General features: G+C 34.6%; 1 protein-coding gene and 1 long non-coding RNA gene across 3 annotated transcripts in view; one reads left to right on the top strand and one right to left on the bottom strand.

Annotated features, from left to right (window-relative positions):
* The window catches only part of LOC131544800 (sialoadhesin-like), a 222,623-nt gene that overhangs the window by 205,552 nt on the left and 1,711 nt on the right, over window positions 1-15,360 (bottom strand). For both annotated transcript variants that reach the window (XM_058783268.1, XM_058783269.1), the window contains exon 4: window positions 6,257-6,589. In XM_058783268.1, the coding sequence (XP_058639251.1) occupies window positions 6,257-6,589 (333 nt within the window). The remainder of the gene's footprint in view (window positions 1-6,256; window positions 6,590-15,360) is intronic.
* On the top strand, window positions 8,166-13,848 carry LOC131544861 (uncharacterized). The gene is made up of 4 exons (XR_009272249.1): window positions 8,166-10,551; window positions 10,797-10,878; window positions 11,143-11,219; window positions 13,467-13,848. It is a non-coding gene; the product is annotated as an uncharacterized LOC131544861 (long non-coding RNA).

The raw sequence follows: 15,360 nt of genomic DNA, 5'->3' as shown, positions 1-15,360 counted from the left end.
GCTAAACCAATGGAATGAGAGTAAAATGAAGGGAGCTATTGGTGATATTGTGTTTGGCATGCATAAAGTATGGTGAATATAGGCTTTTTAGGCCTAATACATATGTCCCAGATTACAAAGTGACCTGTCCCAGATTATCAAATTCAGGCAGAATTTTTGGGGACACAAAAACACTTAATAGGTGTGGCATGTCTCCTCTGGGCATAATATCTACATTATTTCTTCTGGTGTGGTTAGAAAACATCTTAGGGATTTCAGAAAAATCTAATGTGTTGATCTAATGTGTTAGATAGATATCGAAATAAATCGCAGAAGTCAAAATTGCAAAAATGTCCCAGATTACAAAGTGACCTGTCCCAGATTATCAAATTCAGGCAGAATTTTTGGGGACACAAAAACACTTAATAGGTGTGGCATGTCTCCTCTGGGCATAATATCTACATTATTTCTTCTGGTGTGGTTAGAAAACATCTTAGGGATTTCAGAAAAATCTAATGTGTTGATCTAATGTGTTAGATAGATATCGAAATAAATCGCAGAAGTCAAAATTGCAAAAATGTCCCAGATTACAAAGTGACCTGTCCCAGATTATCAAATTCAGGCAGAATTTTTTTGGGGACACAAAAACACTTAATAGGTGTGGCATGTCTCCTCTGGGCATAATATCTACATTATTTCTTCTGGTGTGGTTAGAAAACATCTTAGGGATTTCAGAAAAATCTAATGTGTTGATCTAATGTGTTAGATAGATATCGAAATAAATCGCAGAAGTCAAAATTGCAAAAAATGTCCCAGATTACCCGAATTCACCCTATTTATTATATTGATTTAAACAATTATTATCAATAAAATTATTAGATAAATTAAATAACATGAATTAGGGGTGTGCGATATTGACAAAAAATGATATCTTGATTTTTTTTCTGGGATTTTATCGATAATGATAATGAGACGATATTTTGCTGAGTGTGTTATTGTGCTGGTATCTTAAAGATTACCGTGGACAGCTGACTCCTGAATTTTTTTGGTATTCTTCATATTCTGTGTGATCAGTTCACAGCAGTGATAGAAATTAATCTTTTCCAATAAGTTTTATGGGTATTTTTTACCTTTAAGCCATTTCTTCTAAAAGTGTGCATCATCTTTTGAGTCAAATTCTTGCATTTGGGTTGTTACCAAGCAAATGAAATCGAAATCAGTATCAACAAAATGTATCTTTGCAATGCATCTGAAGAGGCATTTAGATGTATTTACACACTGTTTAATGCAGCTCAGAGGGACACAGAATGCTAACCTGCAGTTACAAATGCATAAATAATGTTTTGATATTTGAAACATAAAACGTTGAAAACTGATGTTTGAAATTATTTTTAAAAATGAAGATACTTTAAATGTGAAATTAAAACCGCCTGCAGGTGGCAGTAAGTCAGTGTTAATAAGTGAGTCATTGCGATTGAACCGAATCATTTAAACGGTTGATTCATTCAGGAACGAAACACCGTCATGTTGCTCAGAGACGCAAAAACAGCTCTGTGGCTGTGTTTGGAATGATTTTGTTGGAGAAAAAGAGCAAAAGCAAGAAATATGGCATCTAAAATGTAAGTCTTTTTAATATTAACTCCTTGTTTACTGAACTGTTGCATAAAATCAATATCACATTTGTACTCATGCTGACTTTTGGAGAAAAAACGGCACTCAAAAAAGCAAATCGTGGCGACATTTTTATCATATCGAACACCCCTACCCTCAGCAAACCCCCCTCCCCTCCCCTTCGCACCTGAATTAAATGTTGTCAAAAGTTATCATTATGCACTTTTAAAAAATATCTCAAAACAGATTTCTTCATTAGGGCCTTGATTTTTTTTTTTTTTTTTTTTGTTGCATTTTTGTTTTAACACACTGATTATTGTAGGCTATTTTGTTTTACTTTATATCTTTTATGTTTGTATTTTGTTCTTTTCTGTGAAATATTTTGACAATCAAAGAAGGATCTTTCATTTCTTAACAGTTTAATAATATTTAGCAATGTTAATCAAATTAGGTGCTTGGATGATTTGTACATATAAATAGTTTCAGTAGAAAAAATCCTTAGCGTTGATCCCTGAACAATATAAAATGCAGGTAACTATTAATTGGTTAAAATTCGAATATAGATAATATTTAAGTACAAAATTTAAATTTATTTTTTTCAGCAATTTTGACAGCCCTAAAACATACTAAGATTAGAAGTGCAACACAGGAAACATAAAATAATATTTTTTTAGCGATTACCTACATCTGTCTTTCTTCAGGTCAAGACATTTGTGAAGCAGTTTGCTACAAGTTGTTAGAAGATTAAAGCGATATTTCTTGAAGTATTCATGCAACATCAACCATTGATCTCTTTGAAATGAAACATTGCAGGTGAAGCGTTGATCATCGATTGAGCTTTATAAAGTGGCTTTGAGACCTTGTTTCATTCATGAAAGAATCAGTGTTTTAAGCATATTATAATAATAATAATAATAATAATAATATAGCATTAAGCTTGATAGATCTTGATCTACTCAAAATCACTGCCAGTGAAGTTTCCTGATGCAAACAGGCACAAATGATATTGTCTCTGTTTGGCAGTACCTAGTCTCAGCCTCAGACGTCACGCACACGGACCATTGGCTAAACGTCTGATGCATAAGGCGCACTTATCTGGGGTGTATTCCAGAAAGCAGGTTATGTGACATGCCCGGGTATGTTTGAGGATAAGTGAGCGGATAACCTCAGCTTTCGGTTCCAAAATCGAAGGTTAATTTCAGGGTATGTAAGTAACCATAGCAACTCGCTCTCTGAAGATAACCTGCTCCGGAGCAGCTTATGTTCCAGGTTTAGTTCACTTCAGCGCTATCAGAGCATGTATGATCTACTGACGAGCCTTCAGTGGGCGTGACAGATAGCGCACAATATTATATATTATTACAGTACAGTTATGTATATAGCCTACTATATACACACACACACACACACATATATATATATATAGGCTATATATAGCAGTGGCCCGTGAACTCATTCTCTCAGATGCCTGGTATGCGGCACATTCGCAGCTTATGGACGGAATGCCACTTATATTTATATATATATATATATATATATATATATATATATATATATATATATATATATATATATATATATATATATATATATATGTGTTGTATGCTGTTTTAATGATAAAGTGCTTATATAAGTAATAAATAAAGTTAGCCTATATATTGCTCTAATATGGTTATTATATTTTATTGGCATATATAACAGTTATTTGTATAAATTATAAAACACTATTATGACAAGGTAATGTTTAATTTATTATATTAGCCTATATATATATATATATATATATATATATTACATTTTATATTATCATCTCACACATGGATCGCATTTTCTATAATGTATTTCTATAATAAAATACATATCTGATATGACTTAATATATAATTAGCATCAAACAAACAATATAATTCTTATTCTCAAGGATTAAAGATTAAAGGGGGAAATAAAAATGATTGCAAAACCATCAATTAGGTGGTGATATGCACTAGGCATAAGGCCTACATGACCGTTGAATAGAAGAAGAAGAAAGAAGCAGTATGGCGCGCTTATTCTTAGTGACTCGTCGATTCGTGGCTCTGTTGAGAATGTCTTGAGTCTTAACCAGGAACATACTCTGAGTTGAATGAACTTACTCACGGACGCGTTTTTGGAATCACATACCTCGAGAAAGCATGGTTTGAGGTTAATCAACCGAAAGTTCAGGGTTTATCTGACGGTAAGTTAACCATGCTTTCTGGAATACACCCCAAGAGTTTCGAAGTCCTCGTCGGATTGGTTGAATTATACAGGATTTCCGGGAGACGTGTGTGTTGCGTTCTTTAACGTTCCTCCTGGAAACAAAGATGCCGTGACACCAAACCCTCTCACGAAAGAAGAAAGCTGTCATGTTTATAACTGACGACGAGCGCTTGTCAGGATCAAATAAACGCTGGATTTTCAAAAGTATGTGAAATATTTAAAGTTTGCGGCACAGAATCTTTCAAATACATCTGAGAGTTTTACAGTTATAGTTATAGTTATTTTCTGTTATAGAGTGGTGGAACTATGATGTCACTTTGTAGGCGAAACCCGGAAGCGAGTGCATTTTATCACTTCCGGTTCATCGTCACAGAGTCAATGGGTTTTTTGAATGGGATTTTGGTTAAATCCCTGAAATAAGGTCCGTGGTTCACACAAGCTCAAGATACTTTCACGTTTTATTCTACGACATAAAACACACCAGTTACACCCCACTCCTGATTTTTTTAAACTGTTACGTTTCTTAAAAAAGACGGTTGTTAACAAGCTGCTAAATGGGACTACAGACGCTGTCGGAGACATTCAGCGTCATCACACCGAACAGTTTATCAATTTACAGTATTTTGCAGTTGTAGCATACTTTGTAATACAATTAATTTTAGGATAACCAATGAATAGTTTCCTGCATTTTATGTTGTTGTTCGACAATGTTTTTTTGCTTTGCCCTGAAATGCGACACGTGTCTTCAGAGGGAAGAAGCTCGTTTTATCGCTCACTGATGCAGAGACTCTGGTTCGGACCGTAAGGTAAACTCATATTATGATTATTACATTTACCGGCTTTACGTGGTGAAAGTGAAACTTTAATGATGCATAGTGCTTAAAGCCACGTTAAAATTAAATGTTTACGGCCACATGAAGCTGTTAGAAAGCATTGAGGATTTCCTAGAAGCAAGGATAAAATAATTTAAGCATAAAACTAACCACCCTAACAAAACGAGAGCTGAAATGTGGTACTTTGTTCACTAAAATAAGTTTAATCTTACCATATCCAAAAACTCGCTCACTCTGCTGTTATTTAAAAGATTAAATGCACTAGACTTTTATTGAATAGTACGTGGAGACACGTTTTTAATTAAAATATTCATATTAAATCAAGGATTTATTGACTTTTAATGCACCTTATTTCGTAATGTACAGAAATACGTGCTTTAAATGGTCTTTAGTTAAGATTATTTCATTCATTTCATTTATTACTAATGTCTTATTTCAGTTTTAGTTTGGCTCTAGTTTTGTATTTATTCCAGTTTATATGAAAAGGTTAATGTAGCGTGGATTAACATTCATATACAGAGTAAATCCTTCACTAAACATGTTATAAATAAGTTTGAAACAGTTGTCTGGAGCTGCTGGAGGTGACTCTGAAGACGAGCGACTGTGGTGCTGTAGTTCGTTTATAGCCTAAGTTTAGTTTTTTCAGTTCTGGCGCTTTTATTTCAGCTTCAAAATTCATCAAAGTTATATTATTTTGTGAAGATTATCTTGATGGACAAAACGTGTAAGTTTCATGAACTATGATTGAACACAGAGTTTATTTTTGGCAATAATCCAAAAGCCTGTGGAAAAATCCCATTGGCTTTTTGTGGAGGAACCAGTTTCATGCTAACAGCCGATCTGCCTACAGAGTGACGTCATAGTTCCCCGCTCTATTGTGGTGACATTTATTCACCCCGAAACGTGACGCTGAACGAAGCGAACTGTGATTGGTTGTTTGACATGTCGGTCAAATGGCCTCATGGGCGGGCCTTGGCCAATAAAACCTGCCATCTATTCCAGACCTTCAGCCGTCAGTCTGGCTACGCGAGACAGTACCTACCCTGCACCTCGGAGTCTGATGAACTTGAGCAGCAAACTAACTGACTCTCAGCTGCATAATATCCTGACTTTGTCAGTAAGTCAGCTGAAGCCCAGTTTGGAAAACATTTGAAAAATAAGCACCAGCTTCATGTCTCTCATTAGAAGTCACTGACGTTACAAGCGTATGACTGTATGGCTTTTATCTTGAATAGCGGTGTTTGGCAAACTTTCTTGTGCTATTCATACACTTATACACTTTTAATTAAGATATACATTTAAAATAAATTTAAATATATTGTGTTGTTAAATCGAACTGAAATTAGTAAAATTATTCAAATAAAAAATGACTAGTTGTGAACTCAAACCTTTAAATGCATGCATTTTCCCTCAAAATGACACAAAACCACTTTCTCTGCCACACACTCAGTCACAAACACAATCTGTCTAACGGGCTACAAAAGTGCATTGTGAGTGACGTCAGCATATATGCATTTATATTTATGTATATACAAACTACTTTCCCTGAAAATCTGTTGGAAACACCGTTTAGGAGGACAATGATATTAATCTTACCCTTCACAGAGAGAGAAACAGAGCTTGATTGTGATGATTTTGGTCTTTCATCTCTCTGTCCTCTACACCAGTACTGACCCTGATCAGACTCAGTAGCTCCTCTGATAGTGAGAGTGTCTCTGTTTACAGTGTAACGATCAGACGTCTGTAACATTACACTGTCTTTATACCACTCATATCTCCACTCAGGTGTCCAGTCTGATCTCCAGTCATATGTCAGGCTATTTCTCCATCTCCAGTTACTGTGAGACTCTATAACACAGGTCAGATTGACTGTCTCTCCGGTGAATACAGGATAGTTTGGTGTCACAGTCAGTGTAGATGTGGGTGAATCTGTGAAGAAAGAAGACAGAGCTTTCAGTGAATTATGTCAGAAACATGATCTGATCTGAGCTCCTGTATTTTCATAACACTGATATGGAGATGAGAGTGATGGTCTCTTGTTTTTGCTCCTGTCAACTAAATGGTTTCATAATAATTCCTCCGAGAACTTTAGGTATAGTAAAGTTAATAACTTGTTAACCTGTTTCTCAGCTTTTTTGTTGTTGTTATTGATCGTGTGAATATTTATATAATATTTGGTTAGGAAATGAAATAATAAATAAATGAAACTTTTCAGTGTAACTGCAGTAATGATAAATGCACATTGAGAAACATTGCACTTTCTTCCAGCTGTATTTTGCTCTGTATTATTCAGTATAAATGTGACCTGTGCTGGAAAAATGAGTTTTAATGTGAACGGACTAATTATGAGCTGCAGGCAAAACAAGTGAAAGGTCAGTTTTGGTTGAATGAGGTTTTCACAAAAATGAGTTCATTAAGCTTTCGTCTAGTGATCCTAATGCTCCACATAGCAATCAAACATCTAAAAATGCCTTTATTTGTGTGCTTTCTAAATTTTTCAGTTTTTCTGCTCAATACTCGACAGCTGCTTCCCCTCAGAACAAGTTTGGTATTGTTGTAAAGCGCACCGATCCAGCTTTGTGAATATTATAGTGAATACTTGATGTCATGAGTCTGAACCAATGAAACGTCATTGTCTAACCCATGCTGATGTAAACAAACCAGCTTGTTGCTGTCATGAGTCCGGGCCCACGATGCTCCCCCTCACCACCAGAGGTCGCCACCTCCCGTCTTCCCGGACTCAATTGCCATTACCACACACACCTGCCACTGATCACACTCCCAGCTGTTCTCCATCACCATGGTCTATTTATACGCCACACTCCCGCTACTCTGTCTGGTAGAATTATAATTATATTGTTGTTTGTGAATTGTAGTATCCGGTCTGTCTGTGCTCTGTGGACACAAGCACTGTGTTGCCGTCAGTTGTGTCCCGTTCCGTAACCTGTTTTGTTTTTGCCTTGTTGGCTTTTTCGTTGACTATTAAATTAGTTTTTTTCCCTGCATTTGGACCCAGACCTTGTTCTTGCCGTGCACATTCCTACCGTGCCGTGACAGTTGCAAAGCAGCAAATAACACATTTGGTGATTGTTCAAAACACCTTTACATGCTTTGTGTCTTAATTATCACTTAAACATCCATCCTCTGAAAACACGAAAAGAAAATTCACTAGTGACCAATACATGCTGGTTGATATTGTCTGACTGCTGTGATGGCAGAATGATGTGGACTAAAATATTTCAGACACTTTTGGGCTGTTTCTCACAAAACTATTGTATAAAGGTAGAAGTGTTAGAATATAGCACATGGGTCACATATATACACACACACACACACACACACACACATATATATATATACATATATATATATAGGCTATATATAGCAGTGGCCCGTGAACTCATTCTCTCAGATGCCTGGTATGCGGCACATTCGCAGCTTATGGACGGAATGCCACTTATATTTATATATATATATTTATATATACAGGGTTTATATCTGAAACGAAACTTTGGAGCGCTTAGATTAGCGAGCAAGGTCCTGGCCGATCGCTGGGTCACACCGGTGTTCTGTTGATTTGTGCTACCCTGTCAGATTTTCCTACCTCCCATTAAAACAGTAGGTGGTACATTTCAATAACGAAAAACACTACCTGTTAAATTATGATTTATTAATGTCTACACCTACCACGACCCTAAACCTACCCTTACAGTAATGCAAATACAGTAATTATGTGTTATATTTGCGGTTGTGGCTAAAAGGGATACAGCTACCGGAAACCAACAATAAATAATTATTTCTATCTATTAGATTGTGTTTTATTAACGTCTACACCTACCCTAACCCTAAACCTACCCCTTACAGTAATGCAGATGCATTAAATATTGTTGTTCAGCGTGAAAAAAGGACAAAATAGTGATATGCGCAGTAAGCCCTGGTAGGAAAATGTACCATCGTGGATCACAAGAATAACTAAACTATCATATCTGTTATCATACCAAAACATTATAATCAGTGTTGTTTCAAAGTAAAAAAAAAAAAGTAAAAATCATCATAACCTTATCCTAATATGCACTTTATCCTGACAAGCATGCACATAAACACACAAGCACATGCATGTAAAATCTCCTTCTTCTCTAATGACGCCTCACTGCTTGTGAAAACTGAGAAAGCAATTCCTCTCAACAGAAAAATCATAATATGTGCAGATATAGTATGTGAATTACTATTTTTGCAAATGCATTACAAAATCATGCAAAACTTCTAATACATTTAGATCATTCTAACTCTTTTCCTTACAAAGATCATATACTTGTACTCTGACAGTATGCCTGCATGGCCGTATGTGAGTCTATTACAGTACAATGTTGTTTTTTTGTAATTTCCTGATACATTTGATTAAATATGTAATGTTTTTGAAAATACTTCTTTACTTTCCAGTGAAGGTGACTAAGATTTTTTGTAGGAAATTATGTGTACGGAAATTGATAAAATGCACTTTTCACAGGACAAAATATGGAGTCATGTGACATGTGCACATGTCCTGAAAGTGGAAACAAAATGGACCCGTGTGGATCATGTGACCACCTTTTTGTATGTTCATTTATTAGTTAAAAGCGGGGACGTCAAGTCGGACACTTTCTGCTCCCGGTAGATGCTCGCACGGTGTGGAGTGAAATAAATGCAATATTTGTCAAACACACAGACGTTTCAGAAACGTTTTCATGAGCAACAAACACTTTTTATATACTGCTTAATACAGCACCATCTGTTCATGAATACATTTCAACAAACATATACTATTTAAATACCAATAAAGTGGGGGTATGCTTTTATCTGTGTTTTTTGTTAAACGTGACTCAATATAACACTGCGACTACACTAAAAAAGCTTTACTGTTATAAAAACACAGATTTGTAAGCATTATGGAAATTTAATTGTGAGAATAAACACACAACACAGGTCTGCTTGTCATCAGAATCTGACCAATCAGAATAAAGTGTCGTCATCAAGGCTCAAAATAACAATATCAATACAAAGACAGAAGGAGAGCCCTCTTGTGGCTATCATACACACTCCGGCTGGCAGGTGTGACACTAATCAAGTCCTTCAGGCTTATTTGAGAACTACAGTAACAGAGTTTTGCACCCCTGGTTTAAACTGCCTCTTTCTTACAATCGACTGCAAGCTCACATTCATATCTGCGTCTGTTGTTGAGTGCAGTGATCACATCTCAGGATCCACTCAACAAACACTGACACGTGATGGACAGAAACAAGTCCTGACTTCATTTTTCTTTTTTGATAATCATTAAGAAAACAGAAGATATGATCTGATGCTACTTCTGTTTCCTTCTGACTTTAAAATGTGGATGTGAGTTCTGAGAGTTTTAAGAGACTTCAGTTAAAAAATGCAGTTTTCATTCTCATAAATAACTGAACTCTACACTGTAACCGATTTCTGTAATTTGAACAGTATTTTACTGTATTATGTACAGTAAGATACTGTAAATGTATATACAGTATTTTACTGTAAACTGCAAAGGATTATGGGAAAATGTATGGTCACTACAGTAAACTACTGTAAATGTACAGTAGTGAACTTGCCCGCGAAAAACTGACCAGTGGCAAGGGAGATTTATTTTGTTTGCCGTTTGGTGGAAGCAGCGGTAGAAGGACAAAAGAGACACTTTGCACTGTTAACTAGACAAAAAGGTTAGTAGGCATATATTATTTCTGTTTTATGCAAAACTGAGATATTTTCAGATGTTTTAACTTATTAACAGCAAACTAACATTATTCATCATGTCGTTTTTCATGTCGGGAGTTGGGGCCTTTTTTTCTGACTGAAGGCCGGATTTAACGCCGCCATAACGGTGATAACCTCGACTGGTGAGTAAATTAAGGTCACCTATATTAGTCAAAATAAACCTTATTAAACCGAAAAACATGTTTGTAGGTTTGGCTGCCCTTTGATGCAACTTAGTTAATCTGGCGAGTCGTTACTTAACCTTAACAACGAACTAACGTGAAATAATGTTACTGAGGTAAAGTGAGTAGGCAACACCACTGTTTCAATTCAGTGGAGATTTTAAACAGTAAAGTAATTCTTTTGTTTGTTCTTTTCAAATTTCTAGTCTAGATTTCGTCGACAACGTCAGAGGTGTATTTTGGCGCCTCTTCTTGTGACTGGCATAGTTTCGATGATAACATCAACTGGTAAGTTAATAATGTCAGTTAGCCGAAGTTAACGAACACAGAGAAGCATAATATCTTCTGTACACTGCCTCTTTATCGCAAGTGTAATTCTCTTCACATGCTATTTAAGTTAGAAACGTGTGTACCAATGTTGTATGTAACTTTAGAGACGGTCCCTATTCAGTGAGAGACGGAAAATAAAACCGCGAGCTAACGTGAAATACTGAGGAAAACTGAGTTAAGAAATACCACTGTAAAGTACATCTTTTGTATTTTATTTTCAAGTTTGTGGTCTTGTGGTCATGTCGTCTGCATCGGAGGAGTATTGGAGTATTTTCCTGTGATTGCCGTCGTAACAACAGGTGAGCTTTCATCTAATGTTACTAAAGTAGCCAAATTAGCCACGGCTGCTGTTCTCCACTAACTTACTTTTTAAAGAGAGGAACGGGCTAGCAATATATTAATATAGTAAGTTTTGCTTATAAAAAATGTGGTAACACTTTACAATAAGGTTCATTAGTTAACATTAACGTTAGTTAAAAACATTAATGAACAATACTTCTACAGCATTTATTAAGCTTAGCTAATGTTAATTTCATCATTTACTAATGCATTATTAACATTAGTTAATGCTCTGTGAACTAACATGGAATAAACAACAACTGTATTGTCATTAACTAACATTAACAAAGATTAATAAATAGTGTAATAAATGAACAATGAACACATTGCAACCATGCTTGGGACGGCCCTGATCGCAACACACAGCTACATATACAGTGTAGTTCAAAACAGAGTGCGCAAATGAAGAAACACATTCAGAAATGATACACTCCCCTCCCTCCGCACACAGCTGTCATAGGACACAGGACACGAGACACATAAACCAGCCAAAATGCTTTACATTTCTTGAAATAACAATTTCTGAACATTAAACATCGATTCTCAGTCTTTATTCACCTACTTCTTGTGGTTTCTCATTGAAACTCATAAAAGTAAATGGTGTAAATTGCATTGCTAATGTCATAGAATAGCACAGTTTAATAATAGCGGGGCACATTGTAGCACAGTGTTATAACGTTCCCCATCTGTGCAACTGGAATTTAAAACTGGTTAGTGTCTTCTGCTAGTTAGCGAAGCATTATAAAACTATCTAAACTGATAACAGATTGGAGATTAAAATAATAGCAGATTTGTCTAATTTTAAATGAATACTAAAAACTGAGATGACAATTTACTTCAGCCAGAAATGTACTTCTGCTTTGGTAGAATATATATTCAGCGACATCTTCAAAAGATTTTTGAATTTTGGTGCACTTTATTCTCTATATAGTGTTGATATGGCAGTAGTAAATACTGTAAATTTGTATTTGTACAGTATTTGGTTATGCTAGCATGTGTGGAAATATTTAAACCGTGTGTTACAACTTACCCCGTGTTAGTTTGTGCCCTGCGCTCCTCTACACATTTTATTAAGTTATTAATTCCCTGGGAATCAAACGGGGCGGCGCTAGGGGTGTGTGCGCATCAAGATTGAGTTTTCATGCGCATTAAAATGATTTCTATTGAACCAGCACTTAAACAGCAAAATGCAGCTGCTTCAGGTATCTTTAACTAACTGTAGCCTATAAATTCATAATATACCGATATCCCCAAAATTAGATTACTGTTACTGTAAAGCAACAAATATAGATTTTTAATCATGGTATTATAAGCACAGATTTTCTAGGACACACACATTTAGAAATGACTAGATTATATGAACAGATAGCATTTAGCATGGTCTGTGGCAGACTTTACTAAGTGTCAGGGCAACAAAATTCAATAAACGAGAAGTTAATATTAAGTGATTTAAATAGTGCAGAAAATATTGTCTTTTTTCGCAAAAACGGTTCTAAACAAAGCCATGTTGTGCGTCTCTGCACACAACAGTGTTTCATTACTGAAAGAATTTACATTTTTAGAATGCCTTGAATCAGTGATTCACTGATCCGTTCATAAAAACAGTTTCTTCGTTCCTGAAAGAATCAGCAGTTTTTAATGAATAGATTGAATAAATGACTCAGTGGCTCAGTCATTAAGACAGTGGCTTGCTGCCACCTACTGGTAATTTTAGTCTCATTTTTAAAAGTATCATTCTATTTTTTTTCTATCATTACATATTTTTGTGTTTATATTTAAAACATTAATTTCATAATATTATTTATGCAATTTGTATTAATTATAATTAATTACACTTGTCGCTTTAAAAAAAAAATTAAGCCACTTAGCCAATGTAACTTTTCAGCATAGCCTGTTTTATTTGACTTGTATCCCGTGTATTCTGATATCCACTCACCCTAGAACCGCCCCTGGAATCAAACCCATTAATTCAGCATTCTAGCACTTTGCTCTACTGATTGAGAATGCATTGTAAAAAATGGAGCTTTAATAATTTGAATGTGATGGATTATCAACTAATTATGTACCTTCCTTTGTAGGTGCGTTCAGATGTAGTATATAAGGTTTTATTAACATCAAAGTGCATACAGCACCATGTTTGACAGTTGAGGCAAATTCTGTAAACACTGCTTTGAAAAATAATGCTTTTTTTTTTCTTGTGCTTGCAGGTTCATTCAGATCTTTGTGGCACCAAATGCATTGAAAGTCACAGGTCAGCTGGAATTCTGGAAAGAGGGTGCAAAGAAAAAGGATCTGCCTGAATCCCATCCTGCTGTTTCTCATCGGAGAGCTTGTCAACTTTGACTGTCAAAATTACTGAAATTTAACACAACACAAACTCATTTTTACTGTTACTATTATTTGATTTTTATTAACACTACCAGTCAAAAGTTTTTGAACGGTAAGATTTTTAATGTTTTTAAAGAAGCCTCTTCTGCTCACCAAGCCTGCATTTATTTGATCCAAAGTACAGCAAAATCAGTACAATTTTGAAATATTTTTACTATTTAAAATAAATGTTTTCTATTTGAATATATTTTAAAATGTAATTTATTCCTGTCATCAAAGCTGAATTTTTAACATCATTACTCCAGTCTACAGTGTCACATGATCCTTCAGAAATCATTCTAATATTCTGATTTACTGCTCAAAAAAACTATTATTATTATTATTATGTTGAAAACAGCTGAATCTAATTTTTTCAGGTTTCCTTGATGAATAGAAAGTTCAGAACAGCATTTATCTGAAATAGAAATATTTTGTAACATTATAAATGTCGTTATCTTCTTTTTGATCAATTTAAACCATCCTTGTTAAATAAAAGTAGTAATGTGTATAATCCCCCCCACCCCCCCATTTTGTAATGTTACAAAATCTTTTTATTTCAGATAAATGTTGATCTTTGGATCTTTCTGTTCATCAAAGAATCCTGAAAAAATGTACTCAACTGTTATGATGATGATGATAATAATAATAATAATAAATGTTTATCAGTATATTAGAATGATTTCTGAAGGATCATGTGGCACTGAAGACTGGAGTAATGATGCTGAAAATTTAGCTTTGATCACAGCAATAAATTACATTTTAAAATATATTCAAATAGAAAGCTGTTATTTTAAATAGTAAAAATATTTCACAGTATTACTGCTTTTGCAGTAAATAAATGCAGGCTTGGTGAGCAGAAGATAATTCTTTAAACTTTTGACTGTTAGTGTACTTACTTGTTTTTGCTTCTTAGTATGTGTATGTTTTGCCATGATACAAAGTGCCCAGGGGACTGTTGTGATGCCCTTTGTTCAGCTAGTTCATCCTAGAGATCAAGACTTGTAATTTGTACTTTTAAAAAGAAAATGTTCAACAATTAAAAAGAATATTATCAGAGCTAATTCTCATGAGTTATTGTGATTTTTATGGGGTCGGGGTTGTAAAAATCATGGATTACAGAGCTGTACCACAATTTGATTGTTTTTTGCAGGTAAAAAATGTTTAAACTACATGAAAATAAACACTACAGCACTGATACTGTAAATGAAAATACGGTAAAATACTGTAAATAAAAATACAGTAAAGCCATTATTATACTGTAAATGCAATTACAGTAATAATACTGTAACCATTTTTTTAGCTGCCAGTAAAATACTGTAAAATTTACAGCAACCTTTTTACAGTGTATGTAAGCATTACTAGATTCCTAAAACAGTGTCAAAATCACTGATAAAGATTTACATCCCATAAACATCTTATGCAGTTCTGCATTTGAACAGAACAGTGACTAGAACATGTGATAACAGCATTAATAACAGCAATCATAGGCTACAGGGCTTCAATAGATGGACAACTCTACAATATCATGCACTTAAACAACTAACTCAACTAAATTAAAAAAAAAAAAAAAAGAAAGAAAGAAATGAACATGTTACTAACATATAACTATTTAAAACATATTACTACATGATGATTGGGTTTTTAACTTATCATTTTAAATGAAATTATAATATTTTTCCAAAAGAAAATGCACAGGGTTATAGTAAAAAATACAGCTTTCACATGTATCTGTCT

The sequence above is a fragment of the Onychostoma macrolepis genome, chromosome 07 (assembly GCF_012432095.1).
Source record: "Onychostoma macrolepis isolate SWU-2019 chromosome 07, ASM1243209v1, whole genome shotgun sequence".
In the NCBI taxonomy this organism is placed as follows: Eukaryota; Metazoa; Chordata; class Actinopteri; order Cypriniformes; family Cyprinidae; genus Onychostoma; species Onychostoma macrolepis.
This window is presented reverse-complemented; position numbering and strand designations above follow the sequence as displayed.